At 47.3% G+C, this 22,216-nt stretch overlaps 1 protein-coding gene across 1 annotated transcript; it reads left to right on the top strand.

The window, feature by feature from the left end:
- Positions 1-292: 292 nt before the first annotated feature.
- OR2AT4 (olfactory receptor family 2 subfamily AT member 4) lies at positions 293-1,258 on the top strand (the record flags this gene model as incomplete). Its single annotated transcript, XM_079787972.1, has 1 exon — positions 293-1,258. The coding sequence occupies one exon, from the start codon at positions 293-295 to the stop codon at positions 1,256-1,258; it is 966 nt and encodes a 321-aa protein (XP_079644098.1).
- Positions 1,259-22,216: the final 20,958 nt, after the last annotated feature.

Genomic DNA, 22,216 nt, shown 5'->3' with positions numbered 1-22,216 from the left:
GTGACTACTACAAAACCATGTGTTATATGTGCCAGCATATAACACATGGTTTTGTATATCATAGGTGCTTTTTCCATACTGGGTTCAAAAAGAAAACAGAGATTCTGGGATGGGATGAAGAGAAGGCCCATCATGTTTCCTTGAAAGTCACTGTAAATAAATATGGTTACATTAACTATACAGTGATCATTATTTAACTCTCATTCCAGAATCACTGATTATTCTGGTTGCCAGATGTGCCTGGCTCCCACGTTTTCACTACCCGCCTTCTGGGCATCCAGCTTAACCCATCATGCAGACCACAGCCTGTAATGGATCAGAGGATTCCTCGACCATCTTCTACCTAACAGGCATCCCCTCTCTGCCGAAATCTCTCTTCCTTCCTATCTTCTGTGTCTTTCTCCTCCTCTATCTGCTCATTGTTGCAGGTAACACCCTGATCCTGGTGGCTGTGGTGGCAGAGCCCAGCCTCCACAAGCCCATGTACTTTTTCCTGATCAATCTCTCTGTCTTGGACATCCTTTTCACCACAACCACCGTCCCCAAGATGCTGTCCCTGTTTCTGCTTGGGGACCACTTCCTCAGCTTCCCTGCCTGCTTCCTGCAGATGTACCTCTTCCAAAGCTTCTCCTGCTCTGAAGCCTTCATCCTGGTGATCATGGCCTATGACCGCTATGTGGCTATCTGCCGCCCACTACACTACCCTGTCCTCATGACCCCACAGACCAATGGGGCACTAGCAGCCGGTGCCTGGCTCACTGCCCTCCTCCTGCCCATCCCAGCAGTGGTGCAGACATCCCACATGGCTTTTAGTTCTGTGGCCCAGGTCTACCACTGCTTCTGTGACCACCTGGCTGTGGTCCAGGCTTCCTGCTCTGACACCACGGGCCAGACCCTCATGGGCTTCTGCATCGCCATGGTGGTGTCCTTCCTGCCCCTTCTGCTGGTGTTGCTCTCCTATGCCCATATTCTGGCCTCCGTTCTTCGCATCAGCTCCCGAGAAGGACGTTCAAAAGCCTTCTCCACCTGCAGCTCCCACCTCCTGGTGGTTGGCACGTACTACTCCTCTATTGCCATAGCCTATGTGGCCTACAGAGTTAATCTGCCCCTGGACTTCCACATTATGGGCAATGTGGTTTATGCTGTTCTCACACCTGTCCTCAACCCTTTCATCTACACGCTGAGGAATAAGGATGTCAAAGCAGCCATCACCAAAATGGGATGTCCCAAGGGCCTAAAGAATGCTGGGAAACCCTGATTCATAGGTACAACTTGATCTATTCACAAACACCAATAACAATAGAGGGAAAAGTTGACAATTGAAGCAGCCAGATAGTTAGAACAATAATTCTCAAAATACAGTCTTAAGTATTCCTCCGCTGTAATAGAATAATAATTTTTTTTCCTTAATTCACAGACAAAATGGATGGAAGTTTTCTATTTCATTTTTAAGCTGTGAATCCCACCTTCACTAGATTGTGAATACAATTGTGGTCACATTTCCATTAATTCAAAGTATTTTGATTCTCTGAGACTCCAAGTATTTGACCAGCAATAAATTCAGTCTTTTTCCTTGTATCCCTTCTTCCAGTATTTCTAAACATCCCCAGGATTGTTGACACCTACACACGAATCTGTCTTGCCCTTAGTGTTAGAACGGCACCTTAGAAACCCCCTTCAGGGATACAGTCTGACTGCTACCATTTCAACCCTTGTTGCCTAAAAATTCACTGCCACTACCAATATTTCAACACCAGTCACACAAGATATTTACCTCTAGACCCTCATGGGGTCATTCAAGAGCAGGCCCTTCCTTTAGCTTATGCTTAGGCAAGTGGTGTTCCCCTTACCAAACCTGTGTGGGCACCAAAGCATTACAGTTCTTTTGGTTCTCAGCCACACCATAGTTTTCCCATCCATGACAATGGGAGGCTTAGTAGAGAAGTTTGCCCTTATCAGTAGGATCCTGGGTCCAGGACCTCTACTCTTTCTCAAAACACTGTCCTACAAAGTCTTCTGTCTGGCTTAGTGGCCAGCCCCGTCTCCTTGTTCCCTTCCCCTATGTCTCATTTCCTCTTGAAAACCTGTTGAATTTAACCTAAGGGCTTGGAGAGAAATTGTTTCGCTCTCTCCTCCACTACTACCCAATAAACAACTTCAAAAGTACCCTCACGTCACCACTGAAGTTCTGCTTTGTGCAACTCTCTTCTGGTATCTATTTCCATTTCAATTCAGGGATTTGGTTTCCTGGATGAGCCTCATGACATCCTTTCATGTTCAGTTCCCTTTCTAGATGGAACATGAGTTAATCACATGAAGACTGGATCAGAGCAACATGGAATCCCAGGCTAGTTCCACCCCACACACATTTTCCATGAGTGGACATGAAATAACAACAACAATGACAACAATAATAATGTTTTTAACCTGGAGCTTTATCTGCTAATTGGCAAGTCTCTCTGTATTTCCAAATTTTAAAAAACTGTTTTAACTTCATGCATCAAAGGACACCACCAAGAGAGTGTGAGAAGACAACACACAGAAAGGGAGAAAATACATCTAATGTATTTTCTTGCAAATCACATATCTGATAAGGTATTAATATCCAGAATATATAAAGAACTCCTACAACTCAACAACAACAAAAAACAAACAACCTAACTTAACTCTAAAAATGGGCAAAAGACTTGAATAAATACTTCTACAAAACAGATATACAAATGCCCAATAAGAACATAAGAAGATGCTTAACATCACCAGCCATCAGGTAAATTAAAACCATAATGAGATACCACTTTGAACCCATTAGGATGGCTATTATAAAAAATAGAAAATAATAAGCATTGGTGAGGATATGGAGAAATTGGAACCCTTGGAAAAAAATGGTGCAGGCACTGAGGAAAACAATACAGAGACTCCTAAAAAAAACCCCAAAATAAACATAGAAATACCAAATGATCCATCAATTCCTCTTCTGGGTATATATTCAAAAGAATTGAAAGCAGGGCCCTATGAGATATCTGTAAACCTATGTTTATAGTGGCTTTATTCACCATAACCAACTATCCATCAACAGATGAACAAATAAGCAAAATGTGGTATTATACATACACTAGAATATAATTTAGGCTTAATAAAATTTGAAAATATATTAAAATAATAAAATCCTGATACATGCTACAACATGGGTAAAACCCAAAGATATTATGCTAAGTAAAATAAGCCAGACACAAAAGGACACATCATATGATTCCACTTTTTTGAGGCGCGAGGAATAATCAAATCATAAAGACCGAGAGGAAAACAATCGTTACAGGAGCTGGGGGTGGAGAGGGGGAGGGAGAGTTCCTGTTTTATGTCTATGGAGTTTCCATTTGGAATGATGAAACGCTTCTGGAAATAGTGGTGATAGCTGCACAACATTGTGAGTGGATTTAATGTCACTGTAGATTATATTAAAAAACTGTAAATGTTATGTTACATATATTTTGCCACAATAAAAATATATTTAAAAAAACAGTTTCACCAGGCCCTAGGTCCCAGGCCCCTGAGTAGCCGGGGGTCTGGCTGCTCGTTGTCAGATGCCCACCCCTGGGTCATAAGCTGTGGCCAGAGGGAGGTATGCTGTTCAATCACATGGCTTAACGCGGACACAAACAGTAGAGGAGCAGCTTGCCGTAAAACGTGGGGTGGGAAGAAAGGCATTGACACCTGCTGCACTTAGGGGAGTCCTTTCCCCACCTGCACCAGGAGATTGTTGTGAAGATCTGAGTGAGAGCAGGTAATTTCATCCCCCCAATATCTTGAGGCTGCATCTGCTCCTCTCCATCCCCACTTCATCAACCCTGGGGCAGATGTTACCACCACCTTCTCTCTCCTGAATGAGCACAACCGTCTCCTCACTGTTCCCCCCGCCTGTGTGCCCGCCCTCCATTCCATAAGTGGGCAGAATGGGTTTTCCGACAGACAAATCTGGTTACCTGACCACCCTCCACATAACTGGAAGGCTCTCGCTAAGGTGGCCTGAAACGACCTCTTTGACCCCAAATCTCACCATTGCCTCTCTCACGGCAATTCTGAACTTCCTTCAGTTTCTCCAACACACCAAGTCCTCATTCTCACCAATGACTCACTCTTCTCTCTCCCCAAAGCCCTCTTCCTCTTTGTCTATGTCAGCTGGAATTTTTACTCGGGCTTCTCCTGAAACATCATCTTCTCAGGGGAGCCTGCCCTGGCACCTCACCCTGAAATGCGAGGTGGGTGCCATTCACATGTTCTCCCTCAGCAGTTTATAACTCCCCCCGCCTCCCCCCATGTGGCACTTTTTCATTTCTGGACCTTAGGAGAAGAGAGCTCTGAGCACATTATACCCATTAGTCTGTGCACGCTCCTCGCTTGTTTTATTCGTCTTCCTCTTTATCTCCATCCCCCCAATTCCCATCCCATTCTCCTTTCCCCATTTACGCATCCATTCCGATGTGTTGGATGTACATCCATAAATATAAACACATCTTTGTAAAATATGTAATGTGCTATGTATGTATGTACACTTTTAATTTATATATGATGTTACACACCTCAGCTTATTTCTTACATTTGCATTCAGTTGCAAGTTTTAGATCTGCCTATGTTGCTGTTTATACATCTAGTTTCATTGGTACCAATTGATGTATAATATTTCCATAGTATGATTTCATCACATATTACTTCTCTCTTCTCCCAGTGGGGGACACTGAAACTACCTCCAACGCTTTGCTACTGCAATGTCTTCATAAATGTCCTTGTGTATGTCCTTTCACGGACCCCTGGAGGGTTTTCCCTGGAACATAGGACAAGGAGTCGGGTTAGTCATCGGGTATGCATAGACTTGAGCTAAACATAGTCTCTCCTCATTATTTGCAGATTCTGTATTTGCAAATTTGCTTACTCACTAAACCCAAAACCAATACTCACGACACTTTCAGGGTCACTCATGGACATGCTCAGAGCAGCAAAATATCTGAGCCACCCACGTCCATGCTCCCAGCTGAGGTCTAACAAGGCAACACTCTGCTTTCTTTTTCAGCTTCTACTGCATACAAGTGTCCTTTTCATAGTGAATTTAGGACCATGGTTTTTTGTTTTTGTTTTGCATTTTTTGTGCTCTTGGCGTGGGGTTGGTGGTGGGGGGGGGGGGGGTGATTTTGCTATATAAAATGTTACTCAAGCATAGTACTGAAGTGCTGCCTAGTGTTCCTAAGCACAAAAAGTGTGTGATGTGCCTTATAGAGAGAATACACGTGTTAGGTAAGCTTCATTCAGGCATGAGTTACAGTGCTATTGGCCGAGTTCAATGTTAATGAATTGTAGTGAACCCCTTTCATGTCCTGCGTGGTTCAGGGTTCAGGTTCAGGGTTTGGGCTCTGGAGGAGGCTGCATACAAATGAAAGAGACTAGACAAGAAAGTATAAATTTGGAAATATTGGGGGCCAGGCGGGAGCCCAACTCAAGGGGAAGGACTCCACCCCACTCTGGCCTTGCTATCCCTTTTATTAAGACTATGGGATCCACCCAAAGCCTTTAGGCAGGCAATTCCAATAATAGCCAATCAGCAGGAATTTACATAAAACTAGAAGGTGGAAGTTGCTTTAGCTACCATTGTCTCAACTAAACAGTGTGTGGTTGGCTCTGACCTTTCAGAGCTTCAAGGTTGACCAGCCTTCTGGGTTTCTTGTCCACACCTCTCTGCTAGTGAGGACAATGGGCGGCTTCCAACAATGAATCAACAATATATTAACTAAGATGCTTTTAAATAGAAACACACATAAAACAAGGGTATGTATTTGATCAGCTGATGATGTTGTGACCAGAGGCTCACAAGAAAATAACCCTGTATTTTCCCTAGAAGAATAATTCAGTATTCACTAATTCAGTGTTCACTGCTACTTTATAGCACGTAACTACTACAAATAATGAGAATTGACTTTACTTTAATATTGTTTTCTAGAATAGTTGTACCATTTACACTCGCAGCAACAATGGACTATGAAGTTCCCATCTTCCCACATACTGACATTTGGTATTATCCAACTTTCTCATTTTTTGCCATCCTTATCAGGCTAAAGTGGTACCTCATTCCATTGAATCTGCATCTCTATAATTACTAATGCATCATCTCTGTAAATACTTGTTAGCAACCAGCATTTATCCTTACGTGAATTGCTTATTGAGAACATTTGCTCCTTTTCTTTGGAATTCCTGTATTATTTTATTGCCTTCAGGACTTCTCTATGTTTGTTCCTTGGTAACTTTAAATATTGCAAATATATTTTCAAATTTGTGATCTGTCCTTCATGTAGCAGACATTCTTAATTTTGATATATTCAATTCCATCACATTTTTTACCTTTTGGTATGTGAGTTTTCGCTTTTTTTACCACTATTTCACCAAGATATTTCCCAATGTTTTCTTTCATTAGCTTCCTAGTTTATCTTTCACATGTATACTTCAATCCATGTGGAATTCCTGTCTGTTTAACATGTAAGGTAGCAATTCTGTTTTATTTTTCCTCATGCTGAAAGCTATTTTTTTTCCCAATCTATCTTTAAAAATATGTTCTTCCTCATTGTTGTATAGTGCCATCTTTATTAATTTCAAATTCCTATACACCTTGTCTACTTCTGAGCTATTTAGTTCTATTATCTATTTGCCTATGGCTAGACCAGTACCATATTATTTTATTATTGTAGCTTTGCAGTATGTCTTTTTACCTACCTGATTCACCATATACATATTTAAATATATTTTAATTTATTTCAGAGAGAAAGGGAGAGGGATAGAGAGAGATAGAAACATCAATGATGAGAGAGAATCATTGATCAGCTACCTCCTGCACACCCCACACTAGGGATCGAGCCTGCAACCTGGTCATGTGTCCTGACTGGGAATCGAACCATGACCTCCTAGTTCATAGATCAACACTCAACCACTGAGCCATGCCAGCCAGGATACATATAAAATCTTCTTTTATGTCTTTCCTTTAAATTTCTAGATTTTTTTCAACAAACATGGTAGTCATTTTTGACTTTATAACATTGTTACTACTATAAAAGGCATTACAATTTTTGTTCTAGTTAATATGCTAGAAAAAGAACACAGTTTCTAGCTAATATAAAAGCTTCCCAATCATAGCCCTTATCACAGTGAATTATAATTCCCTTTTTGTTACTTGTATGTATTCTTCATTAGACGCCAAGCTACATGAAGATTGGCACGGGGCCTGCCTTTTCTATCTTTGCATGCCCAGCACCTCTCAGAGGGCTGGCACACAGCAGCAGCTTAACAAATGGCTCAGCCCTTGACACATGCTGTCATTCAGCAATAGTTCCCTTCCACTCTCTAAACAATCATCTCATCAGATGCCACGTTGTGGAGATGGATGGCCTTACAGCCAGAGAGAGGGGGTGTATTTTCCAAGGACTCAGAGTAAATGAAAGGAAAAGCCACAGCCCAGTTTCCTCCCTGAGATCCATTTAGCTGATCCATTGCGTGCCCTTCTTAACGCCGCGGGGAGAACAGACAGCAGATTCTTTGAAAGATGGAGCAAAGAGAGCAAAGTTATCACTTGGATCCCTAGGTCAGCCTCACCAGAAGCCAAACTATGCCCTTGGACTTCCTGGCTAATGGCACAACAGACCCACGTTTTATGCAAGCTGCTGTGTCAGACATGTGTTATTATGTTGGACAGCAGGAGAACGGGGTTCCAATGGCACTTGTCACAGCCCTGCTATGTGCCCCTCACCAAATCCTTACCCATCTCTCCTCTCCCTGTAAGACGAGGGGATTGGACCAAGATATCCTAAGGGCCCTTCTAAGGCAGACCCTCTACGATGCTAAACATTGCTTAAAGTTCAGGGGATCTCAATGCTTTGAAAAGGGCTGCCTTCAGGGGACATTCTGAATTTACTACTTTCCTCACTGCCTTTTCCTTTGGGCAAATTGGTAACATTCTTTCATTCAACAAACATCTATGAGGAAAAGACTATAGCTAGGCATTGGAAACAAAGATGAACAAGAAAAAGTTCTTGTCCTTGTATAGTGCACATTCAAGTGAGAGCACACACAAGAAGTAAATAAATAAACAAGATAATTACAGTTTATGTAATGCTATTAATAAAACAAGCCATCAGACACATAGGTGGCAGACCTAGCTAACAGTGCGTCTTCAGGTAAGTCACTTTCCCATTATGGGCCTTATTTCTTTTTCTGGAAGGGGGCAAGGGGAGGGCATGAGCACAGGGTGAGTTTCCTGCTACACAGCTGTGAGAGTGGGAGGGAGAGAATCACAGTTGTTGGAAGGAACACACACATGCTGTGGTTAAGGAGAGCACACTCGTTCAGGACGCAGAGGGAAGAGGGAATGGGTGGGGGAAGAGGGAGAGAAGGAGAAAGAACCTATAACGAATGTCACTGAGCACTTGCCGGAGTTTTAGGTCATTGTAAGTCTCACAACAAACCAGCCATGTAAGCATTGCTGTCCCCATTTTACAGAGGAAGAAACTGAGGTTCTGAAAGATGATGTGATGTTACAAAGTAGCAGAAAGAGGATTCAAGATCAGGTTTCTCTGAAGCCAAATCTGATGCTGATTCCGATATGACAACTGTATTGAGATGAAAAGAGGTATGATATTGCAACTCTACATTCTGTGGGAAGAGAAGAGAAGAGATGTGTGAGGGCTGAAAGGTTAGGAAAGTCTGGAGTAAGTGGGTTGTTAGCTGTGCCTTTGAATGTGAGTGGGTTTGAGAAAAAGAAGAAGAAAGACGTAGAGAGCATGGGGCATTGAACTGAGTTCTGGGTCAAGTTATGGGTACATAAAGGTGGTTCAGGAAAGATGAGGCTGGGAAGGTAGACTGGCCCAAATAAAGAGCCTGGTGTGCCTTATTGAGGAGTGTGGTCTTGGTTCTTGGGCCTTCGGGAACTGCAGGAGACATGCAAACAGGCGAAGGGTATGGCACAGGAGAGTAGATTTGGTGTCAAAAGACCTAGAGTGGTCCTGATTCTCCACTTATTAGCTATGTGGCCTTAGACAGTTTACTTCATTTCTCTGAGCCTCAAATCCCTCATCTAAAACATGCCTGACTTAAAGAGTTGTATTCATCATTGTATTCTCAAGCACCAGGATCCATCATTTAGAAGGTGTTCCATAGATGTTTACTAAATGAAGTCAGATTAAAAACTGCCTCTCCCAAAGACCTAAACACAAGAGCTAAAAGTATAAAACTTTTAGAAGAAAACACTGAAGAAAAGCTTCGTGACACTGGATTTGGCAATGATTTCTTTCATATGACAGCAAAAGCATAGGCAACAAAAGAAATATATAGATAAATTGGGCTTCATCAAAATGAAAGTCTTTTCTTCATCATAGGATGCTATCAAGAGAGTAAAAAGGCAACCCACAGAACAGGAGAAAATATCTGATAAGGCATTAATTCTCAAGATATATAAAGAACCCACCACCATCAACAAAACAAAACAACCCAATTTAAAAGTGGGCAAATTAATACACATTTCTCTAAAGAACATACACAAATGGCCAATGAGTACATAAAATGATGCTCAAAATGCAAATCAAACCACAACGAAATACCACTTCACACCCATTAGGATGGCTAGTATCAAAAAACAGAGAACAACAAGTGTTGGTGAGGATGTGGGAAAATTGGGACCCTGTGCATTGCTGGTGGATCAAGAATGTAAAGGACTAGCCCAGGGCTTGGACCCTAGTGAATGCCCATTACAGGATTACGGAGGGGAGGGTGATTTCTGTGGTGAGGACAATGCACTTCATACAGTTCTTAGATGATGAAAAGTTCTGTGATTATCTTTGCACTTGCACGTTTCCTCTAAGTGGACAGGGTGCCCCTGAGGCCTACTCTCCCCCGAGAGGGACCCAGGCCAGCAGAGTGGAGATGGGTCTGCCTCAAGCACATACACACATACCCCGCCCCCCCACCACCCAAGTTTCCAGATATCCTAATTGGCCTCCAGAGAGGAAACAGATCTCATTGGCAGGCCCTAATTAATTCCTAGGGATCTGGGTCCCCACATTCTCCTCTCATTCCACTCCAACTCCCCAGTGATGTGTTTCAGACAAGAAAGGAAGGTTGCAGACTCCCCAAGGAAAGAGAGGCCTTGGGAGGGTCTCATGTGTGGTCTGTGCCGACTGTCATAATGAGGCCTCAGGAGAGCCTGCCTCATCAAGGCAGACCCAGAACTTGGAAAGTAAATGCTAAGTACCCTTTCCTTCCCAGCACCTGTTCCAGTTGCACGCCCACACCCACCTTTGCCCCGTGTTATAGACATGTGTATTCTCACCTGGCTTCCCCAGGGGCATCTAATTTGGGCATCTCTGTTCATATAGCTCTTTCCACCCCATGGTTCTGGAGCCATGGTCTGGGTCACTGCCCTGTCTTGTTCTTAGGGACTCTGATTGCCTCACCGATCCTGTGCAGAAATCTTACAGATGGGGAAACTGAGACCTGGAGGTGGCCCTGTCCAAAGTCACACCGTGAGGTAGTGGTTAAGACTGTTCCGTGTCCAGGCGTCCTTTTCCCCACAATAGCACAAACAGCAGTAGGACCATGCAGGTCTCACAGAGCCTTGAATGCCAAGCCTGTGAATTTGGGCCATTCTCATGAGCAATTGGGAGCCATGGCATCTTCTTAATATTTGGCAGCATTCCCTTCCTTCCTTCCTTCCTTCCTTCCTTCCTTCCTTCCTTCCTTCCTTCCTTCCTTCTTTTCTTCCTTCTTTTCTTCCTTCTTTTCTTCCTTCCTTCCTTCCTTCCTTCCTTCCTTCCTTCCTTCCTTCCTTCCTTCTTTTCTTCCTTCCTTCCTTCCTTCCTTCCTTCCTTCCTTCCTTCCTTCCTTCCTTCCTTTCTTTCTTTCTTTCTTTCTTTCTTTCTTTCTTTCTTTCTTTCTTTCTTTCTATCTTTCTTTCTTTTGCCTTCCCCCAACAGAAGCTGGGTGTCACTACTAGAGATCTTGTCCTCACAAGAGCTATTTCTGCTCATCCTTCGAGGCCCAGAACAAACATTCCTCCATCAAGTGTTAGCCGAGTGCCAGGCCACCTGGTCTACCCTGGGGCACCCATTGTTTCTGGCTCCAGGCAGAGCTGATAGCACTGTGGGCCCTGCAGCAGAACTGGTCATTTGCATATCATTCTTCCTGGCCAGACCCCAGATCCACAAGTGAGGAGAAGCTGGATCGGAGGCAGAGGAGGCCTCAGGCTTGGTTCTACTCTACTATTGTCTTCACTCCAAAGTGGATGTCTGCATAGTGTCATGGCTGTTATTGAAAAACAGGTTCTGTCATCAAATAAAATTAGGAAACGAGGCATAAAGGTTTACTTCCTGCAGAACTCCTCGGAGCCTTCGCTATGTGCATGTCCATGGTGAATCTCTAACAAGGCTCTGGGGTGCAGCAGTCCCTCAACATTTTTGACTACAGATCTTTTTGACTCCTGCACGTCTTATAGGACCAGTATTCTGTAGAAACACTCTGGAAAATTCTGACCTAGATTGCAGTTCACATGTACACAGTCCAACTTGGGAAAATCGTTTTAGAGTTTCGCTTTATATCATATGCCCACGTAAACCCTAAGCGAGTTAAAGAACGAAATATCAAATGAAATGATAAAAACTAAAAGAAATGAAAGCATGGACTGTGGGCCCCCCCAAGCCTGGCACTCAGTCTCGCCCACGGTGCTCTCATTATTTGCAGAATGAACACAGGGTTCTGATTCACGGACAGACATGCTATGTAGGTAACATTTGATTTTGCATCTTGAATAGGCTGCTTCAGCTGTTGGCCATATTCTCCCTATGAAATTACATCTAGGAAACTAATAACCTCACACTTGGAAAAGCTCCCTAACGGTGTCACTTAATGCAACCATCACATTGGGCCTGCATAAAATAGCCTTCCACGCAAAGCAGTGACTTCAGCCCCGAGACAATGGCTCCCGGGAAGGTGGAGAGGGGCCTGGGAAGAACCTGCCAGCCCTTCCCCTATTGGCCAGTTTGGGGAAAGCCCAGGCCTGGTGTCGGAGCTGGAGAGAGGGCAGGGAAGGGTGCAGGAGAACAGCCTGAGCAAAGGCGTGGAAGAGGGATGCGGAGGCCGGCCTGAAAGGTGCAGACAGTGGTGGGGATAGAAAGACAAGGCAGGGCCAGGTCCTGCAGGATCTTTAATACCAGTCTAAGGAGGTTGACAGGACAGTGAGTCGCTGAGGAAGAGCTTGGCACAGTGAAGGGGGCGGCATGGGCAGATATATGCTTTGACTAGAGTATGGACTGGGGTGGGTGGAGACCCTTTGCTATGAGACCAGCAAAGAGGCTACTGGCCCGGGAGAAAAGAGGAGTGCTGAGGGAAGGCACGGCCATGATTGGAGGAAAGGGATGGAGTAGGGGACACTTGGAGAGACAACAGAACTTAGTCATTGACTGGTTCTTAGGGACCCTGATTGCCAGGGATCCTGTGCAGAAATCTTACCGATGGGGAAACTGAGACCTGGAGACGGCCCTGTCCAAAGTCACACCGTGAGGCAGTGGTAAGACTGTTCCATGTCCAGGCGTCCTTTCCCCCACAATAGCACAAACAGCAGTAGGACCATGCAGGTCTCACAGAGCCTTGAATGCCAAGCCTGTGAATTTGGACCATTCTCATGAGCAACTGGGAGCCATGGCAGGTTCTTAATATTTGGCAGCATTTTTTTTTCTTTTTTTGCCTTCCCCCAACAGAAGCCTTCCAGTGTTGTTGCTAAAATGCACAATCTGGCTGCTTGTAGGCCAACCCAACTCCCTCAGTCTTTCTGTAGAGGAAAGAGTCACCCTCTCCTCTTTACAAGGAGAAAGCACAAAGTCCAGAGAAGTACAGAGATTCACCTAAAGCCACACAGCAAGTTAGCAGTCCAGACCTCCCCCACCCTCAACACAGCTCTCCCATAGCCTGGTTTTAAAAAAGCAACACCTGGGAGCCTGAAATTATGGGCTTGGAGAGGAAGGGTCTGATCGAGGTCATCACAAATGGTGGCAGAAGCAGGACCTGGGTCTGGGTCCGAGGCCTGGGGCCAGTGCAGCCAGCTATCTGCCTTCCCTTCTCTAGCCTCCCCTCCATGGCTGCAGTCCCGTGAGGCGGTCTGTGTCCTGACTCCCTCCTTCACAGTCATTGTGCCCATCTGTCTTGCTGGGTGCCAGTGCTGGGACGTCTCCAGGCTGCCTTCAATTACGAGCCAATAAATATGGGATGTGCTGTGCCACAGCAGTCCCGCCCCCACGCACCCCTGCCAGCCTTTGCACCAAGGAAGATTGGATTTTGTGTCGTTCATTTTTCATCTCCAGTCCATGTCGGATGGGAAGGTACAGGACGTGGGCAGTGGATCATTTCATCCTTCCCCCACTCACCAGGCACAGCACTGAGATGAGGTGTGTCATGTCCTCAGGTCGCCTGCTGCCCTCACGTGGAGAGGTTCTCCACCCCAAGCCACCCACCCTGGGCTCCTGCTCTCTGCTGCGAGGAAAGAGTCCGGGGCAGGAAGACAAGGGACCTGGGTTCAAGCCTGGGTCCTGCTGCTCACCGACTGTGTGACCATGGGCAAGTGTCTGAAGACATTCTGTGAGGCCCTTCTCTGAGCCAAGCCCTATGCCGCCAGGCGGGGGCCACAAAGAAGGATCCAGCCTGCTCCCTGTCCTCAAGGAGCTGGCCGCCAACTCCAAGGAAAGGGACACCCCAGGGGGGTAGGGGGCGGGCGTTGGCACAGGGCATGAGGGTGGGGATTTTCTAGGTAGGGTGTGAGTAAATGGAGGGAAAGAAACATACAGGCAGAGGCAGAGGGAGTTGAATAAAACATGGCAGAAGGCAGTGAGTGGCCGTGTGCTTAGAGACCTGAGAGTATGGCTGGGGCATAGGGCAAGACGAAATGGGGGAGAGAAGAGGTTTAGGCAGGTAAGTGTCATTATCATATTTGCATGTTCAAGAAATAATCTCTTCAACTACTTTCTGAGAAGCGGATTTGGGGATAGTGATGGAGAATGAAGGCAGAGGGTTCAGTGAGGAGGCTGATGCAATGGTCTAGAAGAGAGAAGATATCCTAGATTAGGGCAATAACAGTGAATCCAGAAATAATAATAATAATTATCATCATCATTATGATGATGAATACCATTATTAAGTGTTACTATTGGACAGGCACAGTGCTAGGTATTTACATCATTGTTTATAATCCTCACAACTCTTCAAAGTGGTTAGTACCCCATTTTGTAGATAAGGAAATTGAGCCCTGGGTAAATTAAGAGAGTCACCAAAAGTCATATAGGCAATAAGTGACAGGGGCAGGATTTCAAGCCAGGCCTGTCTAACCCTAAAGCCCATACTCTTTCTAATGTGTTGTTCTTCCTAGAAAGTTTGCAGAGTCCAAGGGAGTGTGAAATCCATCTGATTTCTGATCTTGGTTGGATGTGGAAAGCAAAGGACAGAGAGGATTCAAGGAAGCCATGAAGGCTTCTGACCAGGGAGGCCAGGTGGAGAGAGAGAGCACAGGAGGAGGAGCAGGTTTGGGAGCAACAGAGGGGTGTGGTCTTGGCCGGTTGAATTAGAGCAGGCGTCCTCAAACTACGGCCTGCGGGCCACATGCGGGTGTTTTTGCCGTTTTGTGTTTTTACTTCAAAATAAGATATGTGCAGTGTGCATAGGAATTTGTTCATAGTTTTTTTTAAACTATAGTCCGGCCCTCCAACGGTCTGAGGGACAGTGAACTGGTCCCCTGTTTAAAAAGTTTGAGGACCCCTGAATTAGAGGGTAGTTGAACATCTGCATGTAGAGGCAAGGCCTAGCCTGGAGAGAGACTTGGGAGTCATTCACCAACAGGTAGTCACAGTTGTGTGAGTGGAGTAGATCATTAGGGGGAGTGTGTACAGTGAATGGAAGATGGAGGCTGGAACTTCAGAGAATTCCACCCCGTAGAGGAGGATAGACAGGGAATTAGAGTGAGGCAATGTGCCGTCAGCCCAGGGGGAATGGAATTGCTTCAGGAAGGTCAAAAAGTAGGTGGTCGCTGGTCTGCCCAGCGGTCAGTCACATGAAAGCTAAAAACTGGTCCAGGGACCAGCAGGCACCAGGGCAGTGGGTGCTCCGTGGAGCAGTCACTGGGAACCTTGGCAAAGCAGTTTTCAAGGGCCCAGTGCAACCAAATGGTTGATAGGACCTATACCTGCCCTACCCATGGTCCTGAGTTATCTCTCTGACTAGGCTTCAGATAGCCAAGGGTGGTCTTTTGACCCTGGCACACTAGTGATTCTTATCCCACCTCTCACAGAAATCCCAAGCCAGGTGAGGAAAAAAAAATGTGAAGGGAAGGAAACAATAAGATTATAGGAGGAAGAGAGAAAGGCTGAGGAATGCATACCAACGGTTAGGGAGGTGTGGTAGCCGAGAACCCACAAAGAAAAGGGGACTTTATTTTTAGTGCTACTTTCTAATAATTTTAGTTAACAAGAAAGAAGCCACGATCCACCATGGCTGGATGTTAAATAAGTGAAGAAGAGTAAGACCTGTGTGTACGCAGGGAAATAGATCACTCCAAGTGTCAGTTCTGTTGCTTTTAAAGACACTTGGGCTGTTGCCTTTACACTTGAATGACACATTGGCTGGGTATAATATTAGAATGCATGTGAGCAGAAAAGCAAAACTTGAGCTAGAAGGAGAAGACTTGGCTCCAGTGTCATCATCAATTGAGTTATGCCAAAGTACTCAGTGTTTGTCTTTGCAACTCTTTTCAATCTTGATGAAAATGTTGTCTAGCAACGTAACATGTTTTACACTTTACATAGCTGATTTCATGCTTAATTGACAGTTCTTTTAGGCTATTGATGGGCATACAATTTTTTTCCCTACAATCTACCTATGCTTAGGATGGAGTTTAGGTGGAGTGGGAGGGGTGGAAGCCAGTGTGAAGAGGGGTGAGGAAGTGTAGAGAGCATGTAGAAAAACCCAAGAAAAATATACTGTGCTGTGACAGTGAGGAAAGAGTAGCTGTAGAGTAACATGGGATGGAGGCCATTTCTGAGATGGGAAAGGTATAGAAATGTTGAATGCTAAGGAGCCAGTGGAGAGAGAGAGCTTAAAGAGGCAAGGCAGTGATTGGTGGAACCAGTTCCTGCAGGAAGTGGGCTCCAGGGCCCTAAACTGGAGTGGGGGCAGCTTTGAGGCCACTATACTATATAGCATGTGCGTAAGAGGTTGGGGTGTGTAGCAGATGATCTGGCTTGAAACCTGTTTCCATCAGGATGGCGTGGCTTTAGTCAAGTTACTTAAGCTCAGGCTGAAGTTAAGTATTCCAAAATGGGGATAGTGACAATACTGATCCCATATCCTATCTAATAAAGAGGGAATATGCAAATTGACTGTCATGCCATAACAAGATGGCTACACCCACAGCAGAGGCCAAGTTCCCCTAAGGAGCATTAACCCTTTGCACTCACTTGCTTTTTTCTCGATTCCTTTATTCTAATGCTAACCGTGTCAAGTCACACTCGACATCCGAGTGCAAAAGGTTAACAAGCAATCAGCAGGGACCTGAGGCTGCATGGCACTGGGCCGGGGCAGGGGACCTGAGGCTGCGCCCCCTGCCTGGTGGGGCTTGACAGGGGACCTTAGGCCACGCCCCCACCCCGGCGCCAGGCCGGGAGACCTCAGGCCGCACCCCCCATCTGGCGGAGCTTGACAGGGGACCTTAGGCTGCACCCCCTGCCCCAGTGCCGGGCCGAGGGACCTCAGGCCGCATCCCCTGCCCCGGCACCAGGCCAAAGGACCTGAGGCCACGCCCCCCACCCAGTGGGGCTTGATGGTGGACCTCAGGCTGCATCCCCACCCCAGTGCTGGGCCAGGGGATCTGAGGCTGCACCCCCACCTGTTGGGGCTTGACAGGGGACCTCAGGCCACGCCCCTGCCCTGGCACCAGTCCAGGGGACCTGAGGCCACGCCCCCCACCCAGTGGGGCTTGACGGTGGACCTCAGGCTGCATCCCCACCCCAGTGCTGGGCCAGGGGATCTGAGGCTGCACCCCCACCTGTTGGGGCTTGACAGGGGACCTCAGGCCACGCCCCTGCCCTGGCACCAGTCCAGGGGACCTGAGGCCATGCCCCCCACCCAGCAGGGCTTGACAGTGGTGGGGCCGGCCAGGTCTGGATCTAGCCCAATGGGGTGGGGCCGGCCGGGTCTGAGTCTCGTGTGATTTCAAGGCGCACGTGGGTCGGTGGGGACTTGACTCTGGTTCCTGTGGCATGCCCCAGACTCTGACAGGAGGAAGATTTTCATATACATTTTACTAATTTTCTTTTATCTCTGACACTTCTATTATAGAGAAAGGGCAAATAGCAATATTAAAATATTTCCTCTAATTAATTCCCTTTTAATGTGCACAAATTTCATGCACCAGACCACTAGTAGTTATTATAAAGATCAAAGGAGTTGATACATGAAAAGTGCCTAGGACAGTACATGGTACATATTAAGTGCTTGATCAAAGTTAGCTGTTAGTGGTCAACAAAATTAGCTGTTAGTGAACTCATCTTGTAAAGCTATAGAAAGGGGGAAGTTGGGGGGTGGGGGTAATGGGGGAATAAGGACACATATGTAATACCTTAATCAATAAAGAAATTAAAAAAAAGAAAGGGGGAAGTATTAGCATGGCCTATGGAAACTCCACTTAGAAGGTAGGAATGATGACAAAGCTCACACCTTATCTCTTGAGCCAAGTTTTGGAGATAGAGCTGGGTTCACCCCATTTTACCATGCCAAACCTCAGTTCCTTCATCTGTTCAGAGTCCATCCGAAGGGGGATTGTGAGAGCCAGGCACTTATAGGTGTTCAATGAATGGTAGCGACTTGCAATTATCACCTACTTCCTTCCCAGTGACATAGACTTTGGGAAGAGGAAGAGCAGAGCTGGGGTTTGGAGCTTTAAGTGTGAGAAGGTTTGTGGGGGGTAGGGTGGTGAGTGCTGGACCCTGCAGGGGGTCTGCATGGGATGATCTCCAGGATGCCAGGAGAGGAAAAGAAGCCAAGGAAAGTATCAGAGGTGAAGGGATCCAAGGCTCAAGACCTTCATGAAGGTGAAGGCAGAGGAAGAGGCCAGGAGAGGGGTCTATGGTGTGGGAGGAGGGTTACTGAGCTTCACTCAGTCCAACTTTTCTGAGCACTTACAAGTACAGCACTTATGTACATGAAGTCATCTAACCCCAAATCCACCCCCACCTCCACCCAGGACCAGGCATGTCAGTAAGTCCAGGGGCCTATCTCTCCCACAGATCTGTGAGGGCCTTCTGACCCCCTGATCGGGTGCAGACCACAAAAGATTCTACAGTGTCCGGCAAGGATGGCAGGACAAATGAACAGGGCCAATCAGATTCCCTGTCATGCATATGAATTGGGGATGTTGGGGCATCTGGTAGTAAGACGTGAGAACTGCAAGGTGGCCCAGCGGAGGAGGCATGGAGTTGAGTTGTAGCCATAAAAGGTCATGTGTACACAGAAGCCGGGGGGTGGGGGGTGGGGTACAGGGCCTCTGAGGAAGGAGAAGGTGTGAGGCAGAGCGGAGAGTAAAGGAACCAGCCAGTGAGTCTGGGAGGTAAGCAGAGAGCAACAGAGACCCACTAAGAGGTGGGGAGAAGCACCAGCTTCCAAGTGGCCTCGGTTCTTCTCAATGTTTAGGTCCAGTTCCAGCCCCCAGAGCTGGCTCCTTCCCTAACCCCCTCCCTGCTTCGTCTAAATGGACTCAAGTGATTTTCTGTTCTTTGCAACTAAAGGAATCCCCATTTTAATGTGCAAATAAAGTATATCCCATTTTGTAGATGAGAAAACTAAGGCTGAGATAGGAAATGAATTGTGAAGTCACACACAGCTAGCTGGCTAATGGGCAGAGCTAGAATTAGACTCCACGAGACTTCTTTCTCCAGAGCACACTGCTACTCCTTCCTTAGCCCCGAGTAAGCCAGGCCCCTTCTCTTTATCGCCCGCTCTTACCCTCAGACCCTGTTACTTCTGAAAGAGGGGGATGACAAACCCCTGTAAACCCAGCCAGAGTCCTGCTGAGAGAGCGACATCTGCCAGCAAGAGGCTTGCCTACCTGGGAGGTTCTCTAGATTTGCCTTCCCCCCAGGGCCTCTTCTTGGGATCCCCCAAGCCCTAGTCCCTTTTGGGTTACCCCATCCCACTGGGAACATTTGCCATTCGTATAGAAAGTGCCCAGAGTGGCTGGGCATCACATTTTAGGGCTCTGGGGCGGGGGGGGGGGGGGGGGCGGGGAAGGGGGCTTGCAGGACCCAGGCAGGGGGGTCAGGGCCAGATCTGAGCGGTGGGAGTGAAAATGAATTTCCCCAGAGTAGATCCCAAGTCGACATAGGTAGATCCCCACAATCTCCTTCGATCCTCACAACTTCCATTTGACAGCTGGGGAAATTGAGGCTCCGAGATTTCCTCTCTGGACTCAATGCCCAGGCCCCCCGCTGCTGCTGTCGCTGCCCATCTTTCCCAGGAACCAGGCCCGCTCGGAGGAGAGCTCTCACCCAGCTCTGCTGTGGAAAGGCTTGGCTCGGGGCCAGTCGCCTCCCTCACTGGGTCTCAGCTCGCGTGGGCAGGGGTCCATTGATTTCTGAGGTCTGCCCGCCTGCTCTCCGGATGGGTGACAGTCTCCACGGCCGACACCACCCAGGCCACTCCCCCTCCTCCCCAACAAACTCGGGCAAACAGCCCCAGCTGCAGTGCTCTCCTCATCCAATTACCGGAGGAGCTGGCACAATACATCTTGGTCACACAGATGCAGGCAAATCTGCAGCTATTTTCATGGCCATTACTGTGCATAGGACATTGAGACTCAGGTCATTTGCCTTTTGGATGTGGAGTCTTGCCTGCCCCCTCCTCCAACCCCATCAATCCCCATCTTCCCTGCCTTCTTTCATTTCTCACTGGTAGCTGCCCCATCCCCCATCCTCCGTCTATCCCCCCCCCCCCCCATCCTCTCCCTGAGCACACACACTCCTCTCTTCCCCTCTCCTAGCGTAGGCAGTGGGGCCAAGATCAGAAGACTGTGTGACCTCAGCCAAGTCAGTTCATCTCTCTGAGCCTCTATTTCTTCACCGGGGAAACAGAAATAACATTACTCATCTCGTAGGGTTTTATAAAAATTAAATAACCGAAGTGTGGTATACACCTCACTGGCGGTACATAGGATGTTTGTTGGTGGTCTCTGCTATTTCTTAAATACCTACATATTTATTTTAACGTGTATTAGGAAAAACGTGACTAAGATATCAAGCCTGTGATCTCCTGAGTACCTAAGAGACAATGGCATTGGGTATATACATAGAATAGGTTAAAGAAAAATATGAAGAATAATACATGGCTTTAGCTACAATGGTGGGAGAGGAATGAGACTAAGAAAAGCTTGGAAACCTTGAAATAATGGCTGTGCGATGCTTACCTCCATAAATATTTGTTCCGCTCTCCACCCCCTTCCTGTGGAGGGGAACGTGGAGAACTACGCTGAGGACAAAAGGCTCTAAGACCACACACTGTAAAGAGATATAAAGGAACACACACACACACACACACACACACACACACACACATACACACACACACACACACACACACACACACACACACACGCGGGAAAGGTCGGCCGGAGCCTCCTGAGGAGTGCCCTGCTCACGCTGAGAAGTGACTGCCCTGAGGGAGGGCGGGGAGTGTTCCCAAGCTCCTCACAGACCCTGGGCATGCCAGCCAGGAGCACCGCACCTCATCCAGGCAGAAAGCTTGCTGAGCTGGAGCCCAGGGGCACGCCCTAGGGCTGCCACTGAGCAGCACAGGGCCTGGGCCGGTTTGGGGAGAGCTAGCCCGTGCAGCACTCCCACCGGGAGGAGGGGGTGGGGGTCCATTCCGGCCCGGAGCAGAGAAAGGAGCACGGTGAGGTGCTCCCCGTGTTTCCTGGATGCAGCAGTTCCCACGCTCCACACAAAGAGCACGCAGGAGAACACACACACACACACACACACACACACACACACACAGAGGAAAACTCAGCTGCCATCTCTGAGCCGGGCCTTGGCAACAGAGGGGGCCGAGGGGAAAGAATTCTGTGCCAAGAAAATCTTGCCCGTCATCTCTCCGCTCATGCACACACACAGAACTCTGTCCTCTGGAAAGCCATGCCCCCTCGCTGGCATCAGTTTCTCCTTGGGGACAACAAAACTAATACACGATGCCTGGGGCAGTATTGAAAGACTGACAGATGGCGGCTCTGTCACCAACTCCAGGCGCTTCTGTTTAAGCTTCCAGGTTGTCTGTGGCCAGCAGGGAGTTGGGGGAGATTGCCACCTGGTGGTCAATGTTGGCAGTGCCACCGAGCTACAGGCGAAACTCGTATTGGAAACCCCAAGCCTGACTTCAATTGAGTGAACTTGGGCAAGTCACTGCCACTCTCTGAGCCTCACATTTCTCATCTCAAATGTGAGACAAGTATGCCAACCGCGCAGGGCGACAGTGAGCATTAAACTAGACAATTTCACTGATGTACCTGGTCTTGGGCAAGTCCTCTGAGTTCCGGCAGAACTGAGAGCAAGGGTCAGCCCCGGGAGACAGAGGGCAGGGGAGGCACTCACAGAGATCCCGCTCCTGGGGTTCCCTCGCTGGCCCCTCCAGGATTGCCATTCTCTGGACCTAACAGTTCATTTTAGGGAGCTGTTCGTAAGCCACACCCACACAGCTCCTGGGGTTACAGAAGTTCAGAACATTGAAATTCGGCTCAGACGGTCTCTGGACCACCTGGTTCCGGCTTCAGCCCACCACTAAGTTGTTGTGTGACCTTCAGCAAGGCACCTGGTCGGTCTAAGCCTCCACTTCCTCTCTGTACAAAGCAGGCAATCACTCCTGCCCTGGAGGAGCAGCGAGGAGGGATTAGGCAACCCTGACAGGACATGGTGGGGCCCGCAGCCTTCTGGTGCCAGGGCCCCCCACAGGGAGAGGGAGGAGGAGCCCACCCGGGTCTCTGTGCCTTGCATCACATAAGCACACTCTGAATCCTCATGTTATTGTGTCCACTTTACAGAGAACAAAGAGGGGATATTCAAGTAATGATATTTTCTTTTAAAATGGTATTTCTTCTTTTTTAAATCTATGCTTCAAT

This window comes from Cnephaeus nilssonii (genome assembly GCF_951640355.1).
Source record: "Cnephaeus nilssonii genome assembly, chromosome: 13".
Taxonomy (NCBI): domain Eukaryota; kingdom Metazoa; phylum Chordata; class Mammalia; order Chiroptera; family Vespertilionidae; genus Cnephaeus; species Cnephaeus nilssonii.
Note: the sequence above shows the minus strand (reverse complement) of the source record. Positions and strands in the feature narration are given on the sequence as shown.